A 24,116-nucleotide genomic window follows, 5' to 3' on the forward strand; every position below is an offset into this window, starting at 1 on the left:
GATTCTGGGGGCGCTCTTTCCGCAAGCGTAAGCATGTTTATTCGGAAGTAAGTCCCGCAGAATTCCGTGCTTCTTGCTTCCAAATAAAAGGGTGCGTAAAAACGCATTCTTAATCCTGACTCATTATTTCTAATAATAATGCGTTTTATGCAGCATTTTCTCATGTTCCTGGCATGTCGCATATACACTGTCTTGATGTAGGCCTATGCACAACAACCCTGCAAGGAAGATCTGTATTATTATTGGGGTGGGGGGGTAAGAGAGAGACTAAAGCCACCCAGTAAATCCAGGACAGATATCTAGACAGTAGGCCACATCAGTTCTCTGTATTTATTCAGTGGTGGTGAGTGAAATAGACTCTGCACCTGGTCTGGCAATTTAAATCTCTTTTTATTTCCTACGTGCCAGGGTTTAATTTTGCAATTGAAAAAACGATGCCAAGACTGAATTGAGCCCTGTATTTATGCATGGGTGTGGGGGGGAGGGCAGGGATAGGCAGCTTCCCCCATCAATAAAATTCAATAAAAATACATAGCGAACAGGTTCTGCACCCCCTAACAAAAGGTCTGGGGCCCCCAGCAAAAATCCTGGCTATGTCCATGCATTTATGACTTCTTACATCTAGGCATAGCTACCAAGGTTATAGAATGTTTAGTATTTATGAGGTTGGATGGCCATCTGTCATGGATGCTTTATGCCCCTGAATAACCAGTTGCTGGGAAAGCACTGTCGGGGTGGAGCACTGTTCAACTCAGTTCATGCTTGCAGGCATCTCATGGGCTTGTGGTCGGCCACTGTGGTCAACCACAGGATGTTGGACTAGGTTGGCCCTTGGCCTGATCTAGCAGAGCTCTTCTGACATTCTTAGGAAGTGCATATCCTTTCCAAAGGACCCCTAAAAGCTACATACTACAATTTGTCCTCTGGAAGAAAGGCTATGTGGTCTCAGATGTGCTATTTTCTATGCACCTATTATTAATCCTCTTTTCGCATCTCGGTATGAGCACTGTGAGCAGTCTGTTGAGTTTTAAAGGTGGGGAACGGCTGGAGCATAACTCTGCTTGGAGGTCACACTCTCAGCACTGGAATCCCTGGCTACATGTAGAACTTGACATCTGTCCCTGTTGAAATTCATTTTATTAGTTTGGGCCCAGTTCTTCAATCATGATTTAGGGTGGAAAGAGAAGTCTGTATTCAAGAACCGATTAACAAACAATATTTGTACTGATGCTTGATCACTACATGTCAGGTGTGAAGCCCTCAGCCATACAGACAGGTCCAGTTTAGGACTTATGTGTCTTTTTAAATATGCATTGCACTTATACTTACCTTTTGTCCAGTGATTGCAATATACTGTACACTCTCTGTTTCTCTCCCTCCTATCCTCACAACTTTATGGTAGGTTGGACTGAGATAGTTACTGACCCAAGGTCACCCACTGAGTGAGAATTTGAACCTTGGACTCCTCAGTCCGAGGCCCACATTTTAGCCAGTATGCTATACATAGCACTATGCTGCAAATTCAGTTAGTTGTTGTAACTAGGTGTGTGTTTTTAGATTACTAGGTCACTGTTTATCCACATCCATAGCTTGCCACGTGATTTATTTGCCATTCAGCTAGGTACTCCCTTTTTAAAGCAACAGACTTATTTCACTTTAACTCCTTTTCAGCTCAATTTTGTTGTTGTTGTTGTTGTTGTTGTTGTTGTTAAAATTGTTTCAATACTGTTTTGATACTTGATTTTATTGTACACCATCCAGAAATCCATGTTTTGTATAAAGGCACTGATTAGAAATTTTCAAAAGAAATAAAAATAAGCAATTATTGATTTCGCTATATTACCCTCCCTTCATCAGGAGGTCCCAGAGGCAGTTACAGCTATTTAAAGTTCAGTATTAAAAACAGATCAATTTAGTCATGGGAATAGGGTGGGCCCTGAAACACAAACACACACACACATCAGGTAGCAAACATCAGGGTAAAAAGATGTATCTTCAGCAGTCATTGAGAACTGTACTGTGACGATGCCAGACACACCTCTGTGGGGAGGGAATTCCACAATTTAGGAGCTGTCACAGAAAATGCTCTCTCCTGGGCTATCACCCCCCTCAAACTTCTGGGAAGTGGAGCTACAAAGACACCGCTCCCTCTAATCTTAAAGGGGGCAGTCTCACCCAAAAAAAATTTGGGGCCTAAGCCTTTTAAGGATTTAAACATTAGTGTGAGCACATTAAATTACGCCCAGAAACAACCTGGAAACTAATGCAGCTGTTTTAGGACAGGGGCTTTGTAAGTTCTAAAGGCAACCCCAGACACTTGACCGCTGCATCTGGACTACTTGAAGTTTCTGAGTTGTCTTCAAGGAGTTGTCTTCAAGGACTCCCACATAAAGCACACTGCAGTAATCAAATCTGGAAGTCACCAGAGCATGGAGTACTGTACCTTGGTAAAGAATTAAAATCTTGATGTCAAAAGTTAACTCTGAACATACTACCCCCTTGGCTTGGGTATGCACTTAAGAGTAATTAATGTCAATTAAAGCCATAATCATAATCATGCACTGAACAGTGAGGTAAATCACGTTACTCTGATTTTTTATGTATTTTGCCATAGTTTCATTAACTGCATAATTTAACATATATATTAATGTTTTTTTATTATTCCTCCAAAGTCCACTTGCACAGAACTTATAAGTGTCATTTAGAGTTCATTTAATAATAATTTGTTATTTATGTATTATTATTTATATTTATTTTCTAATTACATTTATAACCCACCTTTCCTCTAAGGAGCTCAACAGTTATTAGGTAAGGTTACAAATTTCAAAGTTGCTTTGTTTAGTAAATACAAATAAAGCAAAAATATTGAATTAGATCACTCATAAGAAAACTTTCTGATGCAGACTGAAAAAAAATCCAGATGTAAATTATCCTAATTTGTTTAGGAAAAATTTCCAGTTCTAAATTTTCCAGAAAACCCATATCACTGGTTAAGATTGGAGTTTTTTGTGATCACAATAGAACAATGGTTCCAAAGTTCTAGGTCTAGCACTACAGGTTTCCATGGCAATTGTGATTTGGTTCCAAGAGGACCAATTCTGCCCTCACAGTTCTCCAACTATTTCATTTAAAGTTAGAACTAAATGTGGAACCGCATCATGGCAATAAGGTGAGTTGTTTAGCTAGTTAAAACTCATTTGATTGTTCTGTTACTGGATTTTGTGTATGTTTATTAAAAAATTTAAGTCATAGAATTGTAGAGTTGGAAAGCACCACGAGGATCATGTAGTCCAGCCTCCTATAATGCAGGAATCTTTTGCCCAATGTAAGCCTTAAACCCACAATCCTGTGATTAACAGTCTTGTGCTCTACCAACTGAGCTATTCCACGATGCGCCATTGGGTTTTATACTTGAAAACTACTTAGAAGCCTATTCTGACATTAAGCAGTACATAAATAAATATGTTGAAGGGGACTCACTCCCAATGTGATTGTGCATAGAGATTGCCACCTGTTCAATTGGGCAAGCTCCTAAGTGTGAATAGGACAGCAGCCTCCATCTCTCCCCCAGTTATATTGTCAAGGTGTATAGTTTGCATTCACAATGTCTATATAAAATTGACATTTAATGTTAATTCCTTACCAGTATGTAGATACTGGCCCCCGGAGAGAATCACAACATATTCCCTTTCGCACTAGAGGCACTGATGCATCTCTTTGGTATAATAAAAGTGGTACTTTAAAAAGTTGTCACCCATGGCAAATAGTAATTCATTCTAGATTGATAGCACATGAACTATGAGCAATTCCCAAGAGGGTCTCCTGTGTTAGCCTCACTGAAATGGACTGGAGCACTTAATTCCCATTCATTTCAGTGCAGTTCATATGGGAGAGCACCATGCTCCATGTTACTAAGTAAGATGTGGGATTATTTATACACCCTTCCAATACCTTATTAGGACAGCTTGCAATTAAAAACAGAATTACAATTAACTTTTAAGGTAACTTTCAAACCCCAAATCTACAAAAGCAGTGTACATATAACCCCCCCAATGGTACCAAATATCTTGAGCCAGCCCTGATGCTCATCCTTTTTGTTTTACTCTTGGAAAAGGCAGTAGTAGCTGTCTGTTAAGAACAGAAGAAGTTGTGGTCCTGCAACACACAGTCCAACAGTTGATTGTAGTGGGTTTGTGTCCAATCCATGATGAAGAAACTCAGGGAATCACACTCAGTTTACATCAGAATTGTGGTCTACATTAGCATCACACTGGTGGCTTTAGACAGGTCACTGTTTCTCAGTCATAGAATTGTCCTTGGATAGGATTCTGAGTCATCTAGTGTCCCTCAAGGGGGCCTGAACCACCAACCTTCTGTTAAAACAACCTGACACACTGACTCATTGTGCCACCAGATACAACCTCCCTTAGAGTGCTGTACATGAACCTACAATCGTAGAACTGAAAGGGACCTGGACATCCCCAAAGGGTCATCTAGTCCAACCCCCCTGCAGCAAGGAAGCATAACAAAAACGAAATAACCGAAAGAGCAACTTAAAATACAAACAGGTGTGTGACTTGCGGAGAGGAAAAACTCATTTATTTACAATAATCCTGAACCCCTTTTGCCAAGATCGGTTTCGGACCAGTTCGACACACTTAAAATGATAGGCAGGAGGTGCATTCCTCTCTCGAGTTTAGACGGCAAAGACGACCCAGGGCCAAAAGCTCCAGCAGCTGACAAGCTCCCTTCATGGTCGGGGAGGCTCTTTCGGGTCTTGTGTACTGCACGTGCACAGCGGGCGGTCGCCCCCCCCCCCCAAATCCCACGGCGTTCCTGCTCCGTCCCCCTCGGGCTTGCTTTCCTTTCGAGTCGACGGCTTCCAGCCCCTCCTCCTCACTGGAGGTTGCGGCCCAGGTACTGCAGGAACATGCCTCCAAGCTGCGGCAGGTCGCCTTCGCCTTCTCCCGGGTGCATCTTGGCGTAGCTGAGGAACTGCCTCCGGAGCCGGCTCAGCTCCGCCAGGCTGACGGGCCGGGTCAGCAGCAGCCCCGGAGGCTCCCCTCCGCCTGCCTGCGACAGCCCGTCCACCACGAGCGGCACGAACTGCCCCGGCTGGGCTCCGTTCCTCTGGGCGGCCATGAGGGCAGCCAGCACGTCCTGCGTGAGGCGGTCGAGGCGGTGCAGGAAGCCGGCGGCCTGCAGGGGCTGCGAGCGCGTGGACTGGTTGGGCGGCGGCGGGCGGCGCTCGAAGAGGGCGGCGCGGATCTCGGGCCAAGGCAGGGGCTCGGCGAGGTCGTCGGGCGCCACGAAGAGCGGCCAGTCCCAGCGGTGGCGCGAGTCCGGCGGCTCCAAGGGAGGCCGGTCCGGGCGGGCGGCGCCTCCCGGGCACAGGAGCACGCAGTGCGGCGTCCCCGCGTGCTTGCTGAGGCAGTAGAGCTCGTAGCGGAAGCTCTTCAGCTCGGCGCCCGAGTCCACCAGAACCACGTCGCGGCGGCTCAGCAGGCGCTCGGCCTCCGCCCTCAGAGCAGCCCGGGCGACGCCGTCTCCGCCGCCGGTGCCCAAGTCGGCCTCGGCCACCACGAAGACCCGCCGCTCTGAGGCCTCCTCGGCGCTCAGCGCCGCCTTCAGCTCTTCGGCGCGCCGGGTCTTGCCGCTCCCCGGCAGCCCGCAGAGCACGACCAGAGGCATGGCACCTCTTTCCGCCTCAGTCGCAAGCCGGGCCGGCTGTCATCATCTTCCCCTCAGGGCCTTTCTGCCCTGCACAAAAATGGCGGCGGAGGCGTTAGTGTTGCCCTTAAGAAAGATGGTGTGTGAGTGAGTGAGTGAGAGAGAGAGAGAGAGAGAGCTTATTCGCCCCGCCCTCTCTTCTTTGAAGCGTTCTACGACTACTTTTATCCACGGACCATAGAGATAGGAAAAGTAGAGTGTGGAGTCCTGTCTAAAGATGCTTCCACACTCGCCTTTAGAGTCGAACTCGTCCCACGGAAATGGCAATTGATAGAAAAGTACGAAGCAAAGTTTTTCGTCTCCGCCAGAGGAGAAATGGAACCTCCCCATTTTCGCGCAATATCGCAGCAGGTTCTAAAGGGAAGAGTCTAAAGGAACCCGGAAGTCTTTCGTGTTCAATAGGTCTATTTATAAGTCTGCCGGCGGAGGGCAGTGTCTGTTGCGGAAGTCAAACTACAAGTCCCATGGACCCCCACGGAAGCAAAAGCGAGAGGACCCTTTGTTGCGCGAGGGAAGGAACGACCGCCAAGTCCCGCTTGTTTGGATGCGGCTGCGCGGGGGAAGCCGGACCTGGAGCTCGTGTGGTGAAGGAGCCGCCGGCCACGGCCCTCTGAGATGAGCCCTCTGCGGGGCCGGCGCGGGGAGCAGAGAAGGCAGGTGTCCCCCCTGGAGGTAACGGCGGCTGCTCAGCTAGGGTGGGCGGCCTAAGGCTAGAGGGGGCCACCTGTGTCCCTCCGAATCAACCCCGACCGCTGGCCGACACTGGCAACATGGGAGGATTCGACAAGCTCGTGGAGGAAACGGCAGCCAGGGACTCCCAACCCTGGTGTCTGTATTCCGCCTTCAGTGTCAGAATTATTACGGAATTTACCGCCTTTCATCTGCGGGTCATAAGGCGGCTTGCAATATAAAAACGCCATCCTTCTGAAGGCTGCCTGTAGGGAGAGCGCTATTTAACTTGGATTTTCCTCCTCCTGGGCTTCCCATGCTGTTGGCCACTGCGACAACAGGATGCTGGACTATGTGGCCCTGATCCAGCAGGCTCCTCTTAGGTTCTGAAGATCTGGAGGACCACAGGTTCCCACCCCACCCGTGGCTGAAAGGCAGGTGTTGCCTTTGGCACTCGGTGTAGCTGAATTGCCGGTCCTGTCGGACCCAGCTAGTGTGGCTGGGGGTGAAGAGAGTTCAGCAACATTTGGAGGGCCATGGGTTCCCCACCCTGGCTTTAAAGGGTGGCAGTGAGGATTAGGGCCTCCTGTGCTTACCTGTCCCGTGAAAGAAAGAGGCATTTCTTGATTTTGACACTTTATATACCGCTTAATGTCATCATTTTGTGTAAATGTTGCTCAAATAATTACATTTGCACCCAGCCTTTCTTCTGTCATGGAAGGCAGCATACATGTGGTTTTCAGTTACTGTACTTGGCACTGACCAGACCCAGATCTATATAACTTCAGCAAAGTGCCTTCAGTCGTACCCTGGAACTTAGTACACTGTTATTGATCATGATAGCTAAGTGAAACCTCCATATGCAGAATGTGTACCTCTTGAGTATTAAGATGCTAGGAGCAAACAACAGGAGAGGATTGCTGCCTTCATGTTCTTGTATGTATGTATGTACGTACGTACGTATAAATACACACTAACAAAGAAATGATCTTAGGATTTCAGTGTTACACATTTTGCTTTGCTGACAAAACATTTAGACAGGAAAAAGTCCATTAATGAGAAGTCCAGAGATAAGCCAATTCTGTATATATATGTATAAGATCTAAATTGCAGGTAGCTGTGTAATGTGTTAGAAAAAATATTCAGAAAGTAAAAAGCAGGGTAGGAGTAAAGCCTTCTGGGATCAACTAAAAAAGCACAGGCGCATAGGAAACTTCAGGGCAAGTTTATTACGATGAATGTGTAAGCAAGTTAGTAGCTGATTGAACTTGAGCATTAGTGAATATGTTTGGTATCTGTCAGTCATTATCAAACTGTGTGCTTTCTGTTTCACTTCTGCTTCTTTATTGCAAAACTGCTCAGCCTTGTGTCATAACCAACCACACCTAGAAACATAAAGCATTTGCCCATTGCTGCCTAATGTGCTATTGGTAGAGACATCTAAGAGACCAAAGCAAGGCCTGGATCATAGCTAGTGGACAGAGTTTATTTTCTCCTGAAGAAAAGCAATGCCATTCCTTATTTAATGAGATTAAATATTTGTAATTTGAGGATAAAGCCAGTTGCAGATTTCAAGTAACGGAGGAGTGTAATGTCGCAGCATCCGAGATCAGCCAGAAGGATGCAATTTCCTTACTGTTAGTCTGTTGCAGTAAGAACAAGGCCTTGGTCTAGTTGTCATTTCTGTATATCTCACAGCAAAGGATCTTTCCTAACATTGCTTTCTTTCCAGATATCCCATGCTGTCCCGTCGTGTACAGAGGCTCGGCAGAGATTGGGTTTGCCACTGGAATGTTGCTCAGAGACTCTTCCGGGATGGTCAAGCTTTCCAGCATATGAAGAGAGCCGCATCCTGTTTTGGGGCTTGTTACTCACCCTTGAACCCTTGGGATTGCCCAGGGAGCTGTAGGCTTCCTCTGCTCTGGAGCACACAGCTTCCTAGCCTCGTACAAAACTCTTCTATTCATCTCTGTCCTGCTACAATGAAAGCTGAGGGAGATGAGCCATGTGTAAAGCGAAGAAGACATAGTGGGGATCAGGACATTTGTCACAGCCCTAATGAAAAACTGTGTACCTCACCTTCAGATGAAACATCCTGGTCTCCGCCTCAACCTCAGTGTAAAGAAGGAAGCACTCCAGAACCAAGAGGTATGGTGGCATCTTACTCCCTTGATCCTTTGCTCTTAATATTTACAGGGTTGTGTTACTTTTCTAGGAGAGAAGAAAGCCCATGTGGTCTGGGGTGCCTTGGTTCAAGTCCCCACTCGGCCATGGAGCTTACTCAGTGAGCCAGTCAATGTCTCTTGCCTAACCTACCTCATCGGATTCTTGTGGTGCCTTGAATTCCTTGGCAAAAGGATGAGATAAAAGTGTGATATTATTATATATGCTGAATTCAACTTGCTTAGAAACCACACATATTCAGCTTATGGTCCTATGAACAAGCTGTTCACACCATTCTTTTGCACTGTTGACAACAGCTGATGAAATAAGCCAACAAAATTTACTAGAGTGATCATTTTTGTTGTTGCCTGCACTTCCAGGCCTGCCAAAGAGGAGGTGAAGTCCCCTCCTTCATATCCTGCTTGGGTACGCAGGCTACTAGCAACATGGGGTGCTGCCTTATATTGAGTCAGCAGAGTTTGGATGGCCATCCGTCACGGATGCTTTTGCCGAGATTCCTGCATTGCAGGGGGTTGGACCAGATGACCCTCAGGGTCCATTCCAGCTCTACAATTCTTGATTCATTGGTCCATCTACTTCAGTGCTTTCCACACAGCAGCTCTCCAGAGGCTGAAGCAGGAATCCTTCTCAGTCTTACCTGGAAATGCCAGGGATTGAGCCTGGAATCATCTGCATACAAGGCAAATGATGCTCTGCCACTGAGCTACTAGTCTTTTAGGATAATAATAATAATAATAATAATAATAATAATATATCTATTAAGTGGACTGGTGAATGATAAATGGATCATTCTATCCTACTATTTTGTGCCCCGCACCACCAGCCTGCTGAATTTTCTTGCTGCCAGTTGACACCTTTATGCTGTTTCTGAAGCACAAATCCCTGAACAACTTGAAACCAGTATACCTGAAAGTTCACACCACCCCTTATATCCCCAATTAATCATTGTGCTCTAGAGGCCTCCTTCAGGTACCTTCTTATCAAGATGTCCATTCTACACATTGCAGGAATCAGGCCTTTAGTGTTGTGGCAGCTGCCCTTTGGAGATCACTTCCACTAAATATTACAGATGCACCATCTCTGTTGTCGTTTCAGTGCTTACTGAAGACTTTCCTCTTTCAACAAATCTTTTAAGGAGAGATCATTCCCAGTCTGTGTTGGTATCTTGAATTGTTTTTAGATGTTTTAATCGGCACATATATCGTGTGTTTGCCGCCCTGTGCTCCTCTGGGAGGAAGTGCAGGAAATAAATGGAAGAAGATATTTCCATTTCTTCACAGCTAGTATGGAGACCAAGCAGGCTGGTGAAGGAGGCATTTTTGCAACGTGTCTGTTGTTATTATTCAATTTGCAACTCAACAGCAATTCAGTACCAAAAATAGAACATACAGGTAGCATATCAATTAAATTTCACCAAGGAAAATTAATCACAAAATAGAAGAATCCATCCTCCACCAGCCCACTCATTTGCCTGCATTCAGCAAGTTGTTTATTGCAACTTTTATGTTAAAGGCTTTAGCTTGCTATCTCCTAGATTTGTCTGAGCAGAGGAATACCTAAGCAGAGCTCTACAACTAAAGAGGCTGCCTCACTGATCAGTACACACCTGATCTCAGAAGGGGAACAGGCCCTAATACAGATCTGGACTGTTCATATTTAATTAGTTGGCTCCCCAAAACAGGACTTAAATTGTTTTGTACAGGACTTTAAAAGCTCAAGTCAAAAGTATGAATGCAAACAATCCGCTGCTCCTGGCCTGGTTGTTGTGTTTCAGCAGGTGTGGTCAAGAGACACTGGGAATACTTTTGCCCGCAAAGTAAAAAAATGAAGGTCCTTGAAGAGGATAAGCCGATCAACCAGGATCATCAAGACACACTGGAGAAGTTTGATTTCACCGTAATGTCGTACAACATCCTTTCCCAAGACTTGTTAGAAGACAACTCTCACCTGTATAGACACTGCCAACGGCATGTGCTAGCCTGGAACTATCGTTTTCCCAACATTCTCGCAGACATCAAACGGCTGGATGCAGATGTAAGTGGGAAGCTAACCTAATAGCTGGCAGTAAAAAAGCAATCCATAGGAGGACAAATCTTTTACAGACTGTAAGCCAGGCGTGAGGATCCTCTGGCCTTCTAGATGTTGCTGTATTGCAACTCCTATCATCCCTGGCCATTCACCATGCTTGCTGAGGCTGATGGGAATTGTAGTTCATCAACATCCAGAGGCAAGAAGTTCCCACACCTGCCATAAGTGAGCATGTGGTTATTTCATGCACTTCATGTTTAGGTATAGTGAACATGTACCTGGTGCCATGTCTCTCCATTCAGATTCCTTCTTTAAAAAAACAACCCTTTTTGACCTGGTCTTATTTTCTTACAGCCCAGCCCTTTGCATGTTTCTTTGGAAGTAAATCATTTTTAGTTCAAGTGAATATAAAATTGCAGCCTTGGGCTGAATGAAATACAGTGGGATTTACTTCCAAGACATGCATCAGTTTATAACATTAATGTTCCTTTTAAAAGCACGTTGATTTCACTGGCAGAGCTAACCATGCTCTTCAGTGTGGCTTGAAAATGCTTGAATTTGCCTGAATCGGACCCAGTCTTACAATACATAATTTAGTGTTAAATAACCTGAAATTATTTTCAGTTGCAGCATTACCATTATTATTCTTAGAAATGTTATTGAAAGTTGTAAGCCAGTTTCTAAAATTAAGTCAGCCAAGTTTTGTTGGGAAGTATGCTACTGTTGATCACCTGTTTTCCTCCCAACAGGTACTTTGTTTGCAAGAGGTACAGGAAGACCACTACAGAATAGAGATCAAGCCAAGTTTGGAAGCCTTAGGTATAAACTGTCCAGTATACCGTACTTTTCCGTGTATAATACAAGGTTTTTTTGCTTTAAAATAATGTGAAAAATTGGGGGTCGTCTTATACATGGATAGTGCAGAGGGTGGACGGGCTATTGGTTGTAGCCGCGAGCAGGAGCTTGTCAGCGGCAATTTGGTGGCTGCAGCAAGGGCTGCTGTGGATTGGCTGTCGCTGTGGCAATTGGGTATGCGATTGCCGGCTGCGGTCAGTGAGCGGGCAGGCGCTTTGTGGCTTTGGTGACGCTTGCAACTTATAGAGTTTGTCAGTCGGGTTGGTGATTTTTGGCATTTCCCCCCCCCCCAAAAAAAAAGCTCAACAACTCTAGGCCATCCCCCCATTTTCTTAAACTGGAGTCCCCAAAAATAGGGGTTGTCTTATACATGGGGGCGTGTTATACATGGAAAAATACAGTACATGCTTTCCCCAGCCAACCTCCATACAGTTCATTGATTTTGGCCATTTTAACCCCAGACTATCTCCATGAGCAAATTGAGAGAAAGCAGGAAGGTATGGGGAGAACCAAGGTACAGTCTTGCCAGTAGATCAAATCCTTATCTCCCCAACCCTTCATAAGCCGAATCTGACAGGCAGGCAGGGTTGGGACTTCCTTAGAAAGAGCCCTTCACAGCAGATCAGCAGGCTTGAAATCACCACCTGTCAGCTGATGGGTGATGACTTCAAGCCTGCTTTCCAAAGGGGTGCGCTCTGCAATCGAGTTCCTCACAGTGAATTCAATCACACTGACAATCCAGTTGCATCTTTACTTGTCGCACACTTCATGTGCAAGGACGGGGCAGGTGTGCGTGGTTTGGTGGAAATAGCCTCGTGTGCCATCTTTGGGCAGGAGATTCCCCATCCCTGCTGTAAGAGGTAGACCCACCCCACCCCTGCTGTGTAGCTGAGGGATGGGGAAGCTGTGACTCTCCAGATGTTGGACTCCTTCCCTGACTATTGCCTACGCTGGCTGGGGCTGATGGGAGTTTTCATCGAACAATTTATGGAGGACCACTTGTTCCCCATCCCCGGCATACAGCCAAATGGACCAGAACATATTAAACATGTATACTTAGAGTTTAGCTCAGAGTATAAAGGAGACACATTTTGAAGCACCTTTTTTCTCCCTTCGCCAGGCTATCATTGTGAGTACAAGATGAGGACAGGAAGGAAGCCAGATGGCTGCACCATTTGCTTCAAGGCCTCCAAGTTCCATCTCCTCTCTTCGAATCCAGTGGAATTCTTCCGGCGCAACATCCCCCTCTTGGACAGAGATAACGTGGGCCTGGTGGTTCTCTTGCAGCCTCTTTTTTCCTGCAAGGCCCCCTCAGCCGCCATCTGCGTGGCCAACACACACCTGCTGTATAACCCGAGGCGGGGGGACATTAAGCTCACCCAGCTTGCCATGCTGCTGGCGGAAATTACCAGCGTGGCTATGCAGGAAGACGGGCGTTTCTGCCCCCTCGTCATCTGCGGGGACTTCAATTCCGTCCCTCACTCTCCCCTGTACAATTTCTTAAGGGAAGGCAAGCTGAATTATGAAGGACTGCCTATAGGGAAAGTAGGTAGCCATTTGTCAAGTTGGTGTGTAAAAAAAAAAGGGTAGACAACATGCAAAAGATGATGTCCCTGCCACCCACCCCTATAACATTGTGGAGTTTCCATGATGATAATTTGCATTGCTGTTCTTTCTAAAATATGCTGTGTGGTCCAAAGTCAGTGCAAGAGTGAGGTTTTTCAAACACTGTTCTTGGGAAGTAGTTGGTTGCAGCCATTAATAATCTTCTGGGGCTTTCAACCCACAGGAGGGTGGAAGACATTCCAAGTCCCACCATGGGACTGTGGTGAGGCCAACGGCTCTAAGACACTGTGTGTGCCTTAGAACAGTGTTTTTCAACCACTGTTCCGTGGCACACTAGTGTGCCGCGAGATGTTGCCTGGTGTGCCGTGGGAAAAATTGTGTTTATTTGATTCCTATTCAAGAGAATTACTTTATATATAGTCAATATAGGCACAGAGTTAATTTTTTTAACATTTTCTAATGGTGGTGTGCCTCGTGATTTTTTTCATAAAACAAGTGTGCCCTTGCCCAAAAAAGGTTGAAAAACACTGCCTTAGAACATGCCTTTGCTCCTCCTCTTCCTGTGATGAGCCAGGGGTTCTCTGTCAGATGTTGAGGAGTTCTGCAGTAAACAAGGTGATGCGGAAAATGTGATGTAGGATATGTTCATTTGAAGAGTAGAACTTTGCAAAGCATTGCTTTGGGCAGGGGTGGCGAATAGCATTCAAAACTCCCATTGTTCTAGGCGCATTTTGCAACAGGGAATTTCATTAGCGCGAGCAGTTTCTGAGCTCTGGGAGCAGTACTGAGCCTAAGATTTCAGATTAAAACTGACACTGCTGGAAGAAAAGGAGGACCTTTTTCTGCCTCCCTGCTTCCAGCCACTCTGAAGACTGGAGAAGGGACCCTCACAAGGATATGAGGGGGGCGAGCTGGGGAAGTATGGCTTTGTTTTTTGCAGTCTTCAGATGAGGACTAGACCATGTGAAAAATGAACATAAGATTTTAGCTGCAGTTCATTCATTTTCAGCTTTGTACTCTTGTTATAAAAAGCACACCTAAACACTCCATTGCGGTGCCCATAACCTATGTTTCAGGTGCCATTTAGCTCCTAGCTTTCATATCTCAGTTTCTAACACTGGTGGTGAACTGGATCTAATCAGCAGACCGAATCATTCTCTCTCCTGCCCCTTCTGGGCCAGGTCTGACAGGTTGGTAACGGGGCCACCCACTTGTTTATCACCTGATGTCTCCTGGCATCAGGTGACCCCTTTTTGCCAACATGGGTCTTGCAGAGCAATTTGCAAAGTACTCCACATTACCAGTCAGTCAGCTGGTAGTTTGGTCTTGTTGAGCCTTTGTTGCAAAGGAAGACCCAAGAGTATTGTGGAGTGCTTTTCATAGCACTTTGCAGGTGCTGCTGATCAGCTGACTGGTAGCACAGTAAATAATCTAAAAATCATCTAGAGCATAGTTGCTTTGCATGAAATGGGGGTGGTACCAATAATGTGTGTGCGTGCGTGCGTGCGTGCACGCACGCACACACACACACACACACACACAGGAACATACAAACACATAATAAATGTAAAGTAATTACATTTTTGCCAGTTCTCTCACGAACTAGACTCCAAAACTGAGTACTTGTGGCGCAGGAGTTCTTTTATGGCTCAAAGAGTGGCTAAATGGGAAGCCAAAAATTAAAAATAAATGTGGCAGCTCTCACAATAGTAGAAATAAACTGTTGGGTCATTGAAAGGATTTGTGTTAAGACAGGTGCTCTTTAACATTCAAAACTGATCCAGAGTTGAGAGTGAACAGTAAATTAATATATAATGCTAATTTATCTTGAAAGCTAAAAATCCCAAGCTAACTATCAATTGCCATGAAATAGCTCTCCAAGCTGGATGGCTGAACCTAAGACAATAGTCCTAAAATCATTTATCTAGAAGTAAGTCCAATTGAAGTTAATGGGGCTTACCTCTGAGTAGACATTTTTTGGTTTGTAATGTAAATGATTTCTACGTAGGTGGGTTCTGGTTTACAGCAGAAATCACTGTCGAGCATCTTCTAGAAATGCACATATTTCTCTTTGGTGGTTTTGTTTTGTTTCTTGCTTTTTAAGGTGTCTGGCCAGGAACAGTCCCCACGGGGCAATAGGATACTCACTATCCCCATTTGGCCTCAAAGCCTCGGCATTTCTCAGGACTGTATGTATGAGGAGCAACAGAAGCAGCTAGAAAAAGAGAGAGGTAAATTTCAGTGCAGATAACCCAAGTGTTTTCTGAAAAGGTTACTTCCCCTCCGACGTTTACAGTTGAATTTAACCTAGCAGTTCCTTCGTGTGTCATTTCAGGAATTCAGTCACACAGTGCTGGCAGTTCAAGTCCTACAGGCACTGTCTGACCCCAGAGAAGCTAAAAATATAAAGTCATTGGGAATTCATCAGTGGGTGAAAAGTTTTTGTGGATGTTTACAAAAGCCTTAGAAGTGATTTTAGTAGAGTTGACTGGTCATATTGGTTCTTTCCAAGTGCTCAGCTGTAGTTCTGTGTGCGTTCTCCCATATAGGGTAGGGGCCATAGCTCATACAAAGATCACCTGTTTTGCAGGTTCAATTCCTGCCATCTCCAGTTATAGAAGAATCAGATAACAGATGAGGGGTGTCTTGCTGGTGACTCGGCTATCAATCAGACTAGATAATACTGGACTAAATGAACAAATGGTCTGATCAGGTATAAGGCAGCTTCCTATGCTTCTATGATTGTTGTTGGTTTTTTTCCAGAGAGAAAAGAGACTAAAGAAGCAAGCTTGGAAAATTCAGAAGAGGTCGTAACAGTAGCAAAACGGTAAATTTTGACATCACTGCGTTTGTCAGCTTGTTTGCAGGCACCAGCTCCTACAACTCTGGACCTGTATAAACAGGGAGCTGAAAGTCTTACTCACTAAAACGCTATATATGCACTACCCACTTCATCCTCCAACACACCAAGGAAGAAGAGATTGGAAATTTGCAACTGGTAAGGGTTTGTGAATATCATGGTTAGGGTTAACCATGGTTTAGCCAAACCAACCCCAGTTCAAAGTTGGCTTGTTCAAAGAGACCATAGTTAAAACCATATTTCGTCCAGGTTTGGATGCAACAGTAAATGCTTCTGATCTCCATATGGCCATGCTGATGGGATAAAGGAGAGCACAACCTCCAGGTCTTGTGTCCCTATTACTAAACTGGTTTTGCCTTTGGTATGAGCAAAGCTGGAGGTTAACCTGGATATAATTCTTGGCAATATAATTGCACTAAAACTTTGCAAATATTGTCTTACCAGAGGTTTAGTTCTGTGCAAAATAGGAACTGGGCCTTTGGAATTGCTTCTGAGATACTGGATACTGTTTCTAAGATATTTTTCATTGTTTGATCTCTTGTTTGTTACCCTGGGCTTTTTGGGGAGGGAGGGCAGGATATAAAATCAACAAAGGAATAAAATACAGCATTGTATTTAAAGCATGAAGGGCACAGTTTAGCTTATGTCCACTATGAAGTGGATGAGAAGCAATAGCAGGACAGATGTTTCCTTTGTTAAACGATCGTGGCTCACAAACGCGTTGTTCTTGCCCTGCCTTGCTGTGATAGCATTCTCAGTCTGGATTGTCATATCAAAGTACGTGGCTTAGGTACAGAAAACACAGCAGCTCAGGGCCAGATGGACAATTGTGGGTGGAACATCTGAAACATCAGTAGCCTGCAGAAACTCCCTGGTGTAAGCGTGGCCTCATCTGTGATCCTTTGTCTCAGCAGACGCTGGTGACTTCTGAAACACTTCTCCCGTTTTAGGTCGCCCACATATTTGCACCACAGTTTTCCCTTGTCTTCGGCCTACACTCATTATCTGCCAGACAGCGGAACCCCAGAAGTCACCACTTGCCACTCCAGGAGCGCAGTCACTGTGGATTACATCTTCTATTCTGCGGCAAAGGAGAACAGAGCTGCAGAACCAGGCAAGTGACTCTAGAGCAGATAGGTGACTAATGATTGGCTAGGTGCTCACCCAGTCTGCACAATGGGCAAAATTTCCAGCACAGTAGAGCCTCTTTAAAGCACCCACACATAAACACACATGGCTCTGTCGCTTCAAGATGTTTTTTATTCCACATTCATAAAACGCTAATACTAAGAGAAGGGACTTGATTCAGACAGCAGACTTCTCTTTTCAGTGCTGACTGAACAAACAGCTCAGTACACAGCTTACTATAGAAGCTGCCTGGCTAGCTCAAACAAGGCTGCATTCCCTACTAGAAGATTTATCACCACTTAACTACCTGCATTTGTAGCCTGCGCCAACAGATCTTCTTTGCATCATTGTCTTTGTAATGCTAACTTACTTCCCTTTCTGCACAGTTCAGTTTCAGGCTTGCCAGTGGATCACAAATAAACCAGCCCAGCCTGTTCCCATGCATTTAACATAAACTGGATCTATAGAGATGAGCAAGTGGAGCTTCTCACTGCTAAGAGATACAGTACCACATTTCCATTTGATCTCTAAAGATCAAACTGCTTGAAAAGGCACAGTACCAGTTTGTTTTTTTAAAGTTTACAATTCCATTGTGTTGCGAAGCCTGTGCTCACATTATCACATGCATTTTATCTGACAACATTGTGCCATGTGGAAGGTTACTACGCCAAGCTGCTTTTTAAAAAAATCAACAAATCAAGCAATAGCAGTTACAGCAAAAGCTCACCAGATGGTGCCATAATGTTAAAAGTGCCTTCAAGCTGATCTCCTTGGTGGCTAAGTTAGGACTGAAGCTTGTCTTGGTTGCACATATTCAGCGGTTTGCATCTTTGCAAAATCCACTGGATGGAATATTAGGTCTGTTTGTTTAAACTGGGGTGATCAGGAGAACTAGCAGGACATATTGGCCAAGAGACTGTGATGCGAAGATGTTCTCACTTCAGATTTCAACCCAGTGATGAAACTGACCTTAGGTAAACCATGTTATATTTGGGGAAGGATCACACACACACACACACACACACACCTGGGAGTTAAATGGAGAGCTGTTGTGGCAGAGTGCCTAAGACACTGAACTATGAAACAAGTAGATCATGTAGCTTTTCCCAGCCTGATGTTGGAGTACAGCCTCCATAAGCCCCAGCCAGCATGACCCAATTGCCAGGAATAGGGCATTAAAGTCCATAATATTTGGAGGGGAGCAAGTTCGGGAAGTGCATGTGAAGCGCTATGAACACTTTAAAGCATCATATAAATGTTCAGTATTGTTCACGTTGAAGTGAAAGTTCCCCAGAATGCAGTGTCTGTAAAGACCAATAGAGGAAATGTGTGCTTATTTCAGAACAGCATGATGATGCATCCAGACCCTGGTGCCGGCTCAGTTGCGATGTAATTTACTTGCTTCAAACCTCTGGATTGTTCACAGGCACCTGAAAGCCTCTTCTTTCTGTCACAGGAGCTGAACATCCCTTTGACGGACACCTGAACCTTCTTGGCCGATTATCACTGGTGACGGAAAAAGATCTCTGGGCTGTCAATGGGCTTCCCAATGAAACCATCTCCTCTGACCATCTCCCTCTCCTAGCCAAGTTCAGGCTGGAAGAGTAACACCAAAATAATGATGACCCACCTGTCTTTTACCGTTCCACTTTCCTTTTCCTTAACTCTACAACATCAAAAGGGACTGGAGAGTGCATGCCTCCTTGATGGGTTTTTAATACAGGTATATATATATATTGTAAATTATCACAGCTACTCAGATATTTAAAAAGCAAATTGGAATTTTACATTGGGATTCCTTTTTTAATAATGGAAAGTATTTGTGCAGTAATTTTTTTAAAAAAATGTATATTTACTTTTCATTGAAGAGATGGTATAAAGTACTTTTTAAAACAGAAACGATGATCAGATTTTTATTTCTTAATATTTTGATCCCCACCCTTCCTCCCAAAGGAGTCCAGGGCAAGAGTCAACAAGGCAGCAAAACAATAAAAATAAAGCAAGTGAAAACCATCACACGTCCTTGCAGCTATAGCCTTCATAGAGCTCCCTTAATCCTACAGGCAAGCATTTATTCTAGACATTGATTTAATGGTTTTCTTCCAAGGAGATGGGCTTCACTATATATTTGCCTCCTTTCATCCTCTGAGTAGCCCAGAGAGATGTGTGTGATGATGAAAGAGAACCCCTTTCTACCATCTGGGCTTTCAGGGCTGTGCACGGGATTTGAACTTGGAGTTTCTGACATCTACGTCCAGCACTTGGTGGTTGTGGCCATGTTCCTAGAGGATCTCCACCCCCGTTTGCTTTCATGATGTTCCCCAAAGGTCTGACTGCCTCTTCTAACTTTGGCAATGGGTTGGGTGTGCCTGTTTCTCGGACCTGTGTCCGTGGAGCTCATAGCAGCAGTGGTGCAAAATGTAGTTTTCTATCAGGTAAACAGCCTGAGGCAAAGGGTCAAATATCAGGAAATCCTGCTTCACAAATCTGTGTGAGATACAATTAGGCCTTGAGGGCAGTTGTGTGTGTAAAAATGGAAAGGGTGTGTCTGTCCCTGGCACAGAGCCACAGCGATCTGCAAAGCCACACCTATTTAATATTTGCCTTGCAAATAAATCTGGAGCAGCCGTATCACGCATCAACTTAGAACTTGATTTCTACTTTTGGCTCTTTGATAGCCTAGAAGCGGGGGGCAGGGGGGCTGACCCTGAATGAAGTACCTTCCCATTTACAATACTTTGGCTGGCTGGCCTAGTTCCATGTAAGCAATTTATTGATCATCACAGGTGAGCAGCTGTTGACAAGTCTAGCCAATTATGCAACTGTGAGCTGAGGGGAGAGTGAGGAGGGAGGTGGCAAGTTTGCACAGGCAGCTTTGCTAGTTCAAGGGGAGCACAGTCAAGCCCTTTGCTTGGCAGTTCTCCTGTATTCTCCTATTACTTTGGCCCTCGGAAGCCGTTCTTCGGCACTAATGTTCTACAATGTCCCTGCAGGTTTTGCTGACTTTGTTTCTTTTTTAAAGGGAGATACCTCAGAGTAGCTAATTAACTGCTCACGAAGCAATAAGGAAAACACCTAAAATAACCTTTGCATTTGGCAGAAAACCAAGACTGCATTTCTCCATAGGTTTGAAACAAACAGATGGAAGCACAGTTCATTAGTTTAATCATCCAAATACAGTTGTACCTTGGTTCTCAAACAAAATCCATTCCAGAAGCCCATTCGATTTCTGAAAATGTTCGAAAACCAAGGCATGGCTTCCAATTGGCTGCAGGAGCTTCCTGCACTCAAATCAGAAGCCACGCTGGACGTTCGGCTTCCCAAAAACGTTCGCAAACCGGAACACTTGTGGGTTTGCAGCGTTCGGGAGCCGAAACGGACGAGTACCAAGGCGTCTGAGAACCAAGGTACGATTGTATAGTTATAACTCAGCAGTGCAGCTTAAAAAATAATCCTCATGCTAATGGCTTAATAGAACACACACAAGACATAGACAGCAGCCATATAGAAAGTCAGACCATTGGCTTGTCTAGCTCAATATTGTCTACATGGCTCTCCAGGGTTTCAGGTGGGATAAGAAAGTAAGAAGAGTCTGCTGGATCAGGCCAATGGCCCATCTAGTCTTGCATCCTGTTGTCACCATAGCCGAACAGATGCTTGTGGGAAGCCCGCAAGGAGACCGAAGCATAAGAGCATGACACAATGTAATATGTCATGTAGTGGTGTTCATCTGAGCTTGTTTTTCCTAATTTTAAGACCTGCTAAAGAACAGGTGATGGTTACTATTGGGTATACTTTCTTTTCCCCATGACTGTGTATCACCAGCTAAACGTCGTGATATACCACAGTGTCTGAAATAAGGATGGAGCTATGTAGAGGCACTGGCTGGCTTCAAGGTTTTTCCTGCATCGTGATTTTGGCTGAGGCGCCTGCTCTTGTGATTCACTGCCTCCTGCATGAGGCAGGGGAGAGCTGCATTCGTTCATGGTTTTTCCCACATCGCCAGGTCAAAAATTATGAAACCGTTATCACAATATGGGTTTCAAACTAGTTTTGGATGATATACCAATCTATTGCCCAGCTCTATTTGTTGGACTACAACTCTCATAATCCCTGACACACCTGGCCTCGCAGGCTGGGCCTAAGGGGAGCTGGAGTCCCAGAATATCTGGAGGGCCAGAGGTTCCCCACACCTTACATGCAACAAGAGCTATGCATATGTTTTCAATCCTGCTGCTGGGTCTCTTGGATAGGAAACTGGCCCACTGATTTTGTTGGACTACAACTCCTATCATCCCTGACCATTGGCCTTGCTGGGGTTGATGGAAGTTGTAGTCCAAACCACAGCTAGAGGGCTTCCCCTTTCTTTTAAAGAAAGAGCCTTTCTTTAAAAAGCAGTAACCCCACTGATCACCTGGTTGGAGAGCTGGATTTAGTTCCTCTTCCTGTTGTATTGTTTTAATGTTTTTTGTGTTTGCAGCTCTGGGCTCCTTTGGGAGGAAGGGCGGGATAGAAATTTAATAAATAAATAAAATACTTGGCACAATTACTGCATTAAAAAAGGGGGGGGGAACCACAGCACACGCTCAGCTGCATCAGGACCATTTGGTGTCCCATAGCCAACATTAATCATCAAATTCTGTCACTTTGGGATAAGTTGGGTTTCTTTTTAAAAAAAAAAAAATCACAAGAGGCTATAAAAAACCCAAGACTTCCAAGATATTTTATTAAAGTTCCATGCTGCACTAAACATACAAATGATGAGAAAAACAGAAAAAGAAAAAGATACCATGCACATTTCTCACCTAGAACAGCATTTGACAAAAAATTATGGCAATAGAAACCTAGTCATTGAAATCACAGTTACTAAGTTTTCAAAATTGCAGGTATGTGTTGTGATAGAATAGGATTCATCTGTACGTAAGGAAAATGACGCCCAGATACAAAATAATTCATCCACATTAGAAAAGTTTCATTGGGAGGTTTGGACCAGGACCGGGGGGGGGGGGGGAGTGGGGCTAAATCCAGATTCACACCATACAAATAAAGCAGAACCAACACACATTTAAAACACATAGCTTCCACCCCATAAATCCCAGGAAACTGGTTTATTAAGGGTTTTGGGAACCAAATCTCAATGAGAGTAAAACTACAGTTCCTAGGATTCTTTGGGGAAGGGGGTCCGTGTGTGCTGAACGTACTTCAAATGGATGGTGCAAACCCTGAATGGTGTGTTCATCTCAAGAACGAATGCAAGTAAAGTTCATGATGGATCATGCCCCAAACACTTCACATATATTAGAGACATACATTATAGTACTTTAGAAAAAAACAGAGAGGAAATCCAGACTCAGAATGGGACTTGGTTCCCACAGCACAGTAAGCCACACTATGGCTTAGCAAGCCCAGACAAGCATGGGGGTCTCAAGAGAAGCTTGCACCCGATCTGCTTCCTGGTCTTCCACTGTTGTGCTGAGCTAAACCAGTGTTGGTTGCAGCACATCGTCGAAACAGGGACCCATGGTTAAGTTCATGCCTTGCTAACCATGAGCTCTGGCATATTTGTCCTCGGCACAGCATGATCGTAAAAAAAAGGCCCAAAGAACAGCAAACTCCTCCAGTAGCCCCCACACTCAGGTGGTCTCACTAAGCCATAGCTTGGCTCATTTAATCATGTGAACCAGCTCTCCGTATGACACACAGCCTCTTTATTTTATTTTAAAATCCAAACACTATGTGCATTTCACTGTTAAAAAAATCACTGCAATAAGAAAAGTGTCACATTAATCAGCCCTCAGTGGTACTTAACACTTATTGGAAAAAATCTGTCCTTTAGATTTTCGACAGCAGTCCTCTTCAGGCATTTAGGGTGAAAGGGTGTGGGCTAAAAAACGAGAATTCGGGCAGGAGGATGAGCACCTAAGCCATGCTCCAGCCTTCCCCAAGCACACAAAGTCCACTTCAGAACTTCTGTGTTGAGATGGAGGATCTGAATGGATCTTCTAAGCATGCTTGGAGAACGTGGGAAGATCTCATGCGGAGCTCGCCCAGGCCAGCATGTTGGGGGCAGGGCATGCATGAGCATGTGGGGGTGCTGGGGGCAGGACACATGTGCACACCCCTGCCCACTCTCCACTTTTAGCCTACACACATTGGTGTGAACGCCCAATGAAGCTAAGGCAGCCCTTATCCATGGATGCTCTCCAGATCTTCCTGGGCTACAATTCCCATCGTCCTTGGTCACAGGCCATGCTGGATGAGGCTGATGGGAGTTGTAGTCCAAGACATCTGAATGAGGAAGGCTAGGCTTTTCAGGAATACAGTCACAAAGCAAGAAGTCCACAGAGCCTCTCCCTTCCACCCGCTGGCTCTCAGCAGGGGCTACACTGCGGTGAGACCCTTTGACACACCTGGCCATTTCCTCGAATAATAATAATAATAATAATAATAATAATAATAATAATAATGTGAGATTCTTCCGTGATCACATAGATCTGGTGCAGAGATATCACTGCTGATTTCTTAGCCTTAGTTAAGAGAACTGGAGGAGGGTAAAAGCTGGCATGCTTCTTTCCACCACTTCATCCCTTCTTTAGGTCAATTGCTCTCCCTCCTTTCCCTTGACACCAGGCTCCTGGTTCCACATTAAAGGTAAAGGGACCCCTGACCGTTAGGTCCAGTCATGGACGACTCTGGGGTTGTGGAGCTCATCTCGCTTTACTGGCCAAGGGAGCCGGCGTACAGCTTCCAGGTCATGTGGCCAGCATGACCAAACCGCTTCTGGCGAACCAGATCAGCGCACAGCATTAGGGATGGAAAAATGCATCCGTTCTGGTTCTCCCTTTCTCATTTTCCCAAACTTAAATTCAGTTCTCCACATTCCTACAGTTTGGATTGCTTTTCAGGGGAAATCCTCATAAAAATTCACTAGCATTTTGGCGCAAATTTTTGTGTGTGCTGTTTGGCTAAGATACACATTTTTGCAAGCAGTTTTCCCTTAAATAATTAAATCCAAGAGGAAAGGTGAGAAAGGAAGAGAGTTTGCCAGAGAGTGCCCTGCTCATAGGCTGCAATCCTGAACTTGGGATTTATCTCC

The 24,116-nt window shown here is 45.0% G+C and overlaps 2 protein-coding genes across 5 annotated transcripts; one reads left to right on the forward strand and one right to left on the reverse strand.

Moving 5' to 3' along the window:
- Positions 1–4,577: 4,577 nt before the first annotated feature.
- On the reverse strand, positions 4,578–5,778 carry KTI12 (KTI12 chromatin associated homolog). The gene has a single exon (XM_033144793.1). It carries the CDS (start codon positions 5,689–5,691, stop codon positions 4,897–4,899), a length of 795 nt encoding a protein of 264 aa, XP_033000684.1. The 5' UTR covers positions 5,692–5,778; the 3' UTR covers positions 4,578–4,896.
- Positions 5,779–6,237: 459 nt separating this feature from the next.
- Positions 6,238–18,807, forward strand: ANGEL2 (angel homolog 2). 4 transcript variants are annotated; one of them, XM_033144789.1, is made up of 9 exons: positions 6,238–6,383; positions 8,132–8,547; positions 10,358–10,617; positions 11,361–11,430; positions 12,587–13,011; positions 15,137–15,263; positions 15,796–15,859; positions 16,843–17,006; positions 18,477–18,807. In XM_033144789.1, the coding sequence occupies exons 1-9, from the start codon at positions 6,346–6,348 to the stop codon at positions 18,626–18,628; spliced, it is 1,716 nt and encodes a 571-aa protein (XP_033000680.1). In that variant the 5' UTR covers positions 6,238–6,345; the 3' UTR covers positions 18,629–18,807. The 4 variants fall into 4 exon arrangements, with proteins under 4 accessions (XP_033000680.1, XP_033000681.1, XP_033000683.1 ...); XM_033144790.1 differs by having other exon boundaries at positions 6,239–6,383; positions 10,361–10,617; XM_033144792.1 differs by having other exon boundaries at positions 6,299–6,402.
- Positions 18,808–24,116: the final 5,309 nt, after the last annotated feature.

The sequence above is a fragment of the Lacerta agilis genome, chromosome 3, assembly GCF_009819535.1.
Source record: "Lacerta agilis isolate rLacAgi1 chromosome 3, rLacAgi1.pri, whole genome shotgun sequence".
NCBI classification, from domain to species: domain Eukaryota; kingdom Metazoa; phylum Chordata; class Lepidosauria; order Squamata; family Lacertidae; genus Lacerta; species Lacerta agilis.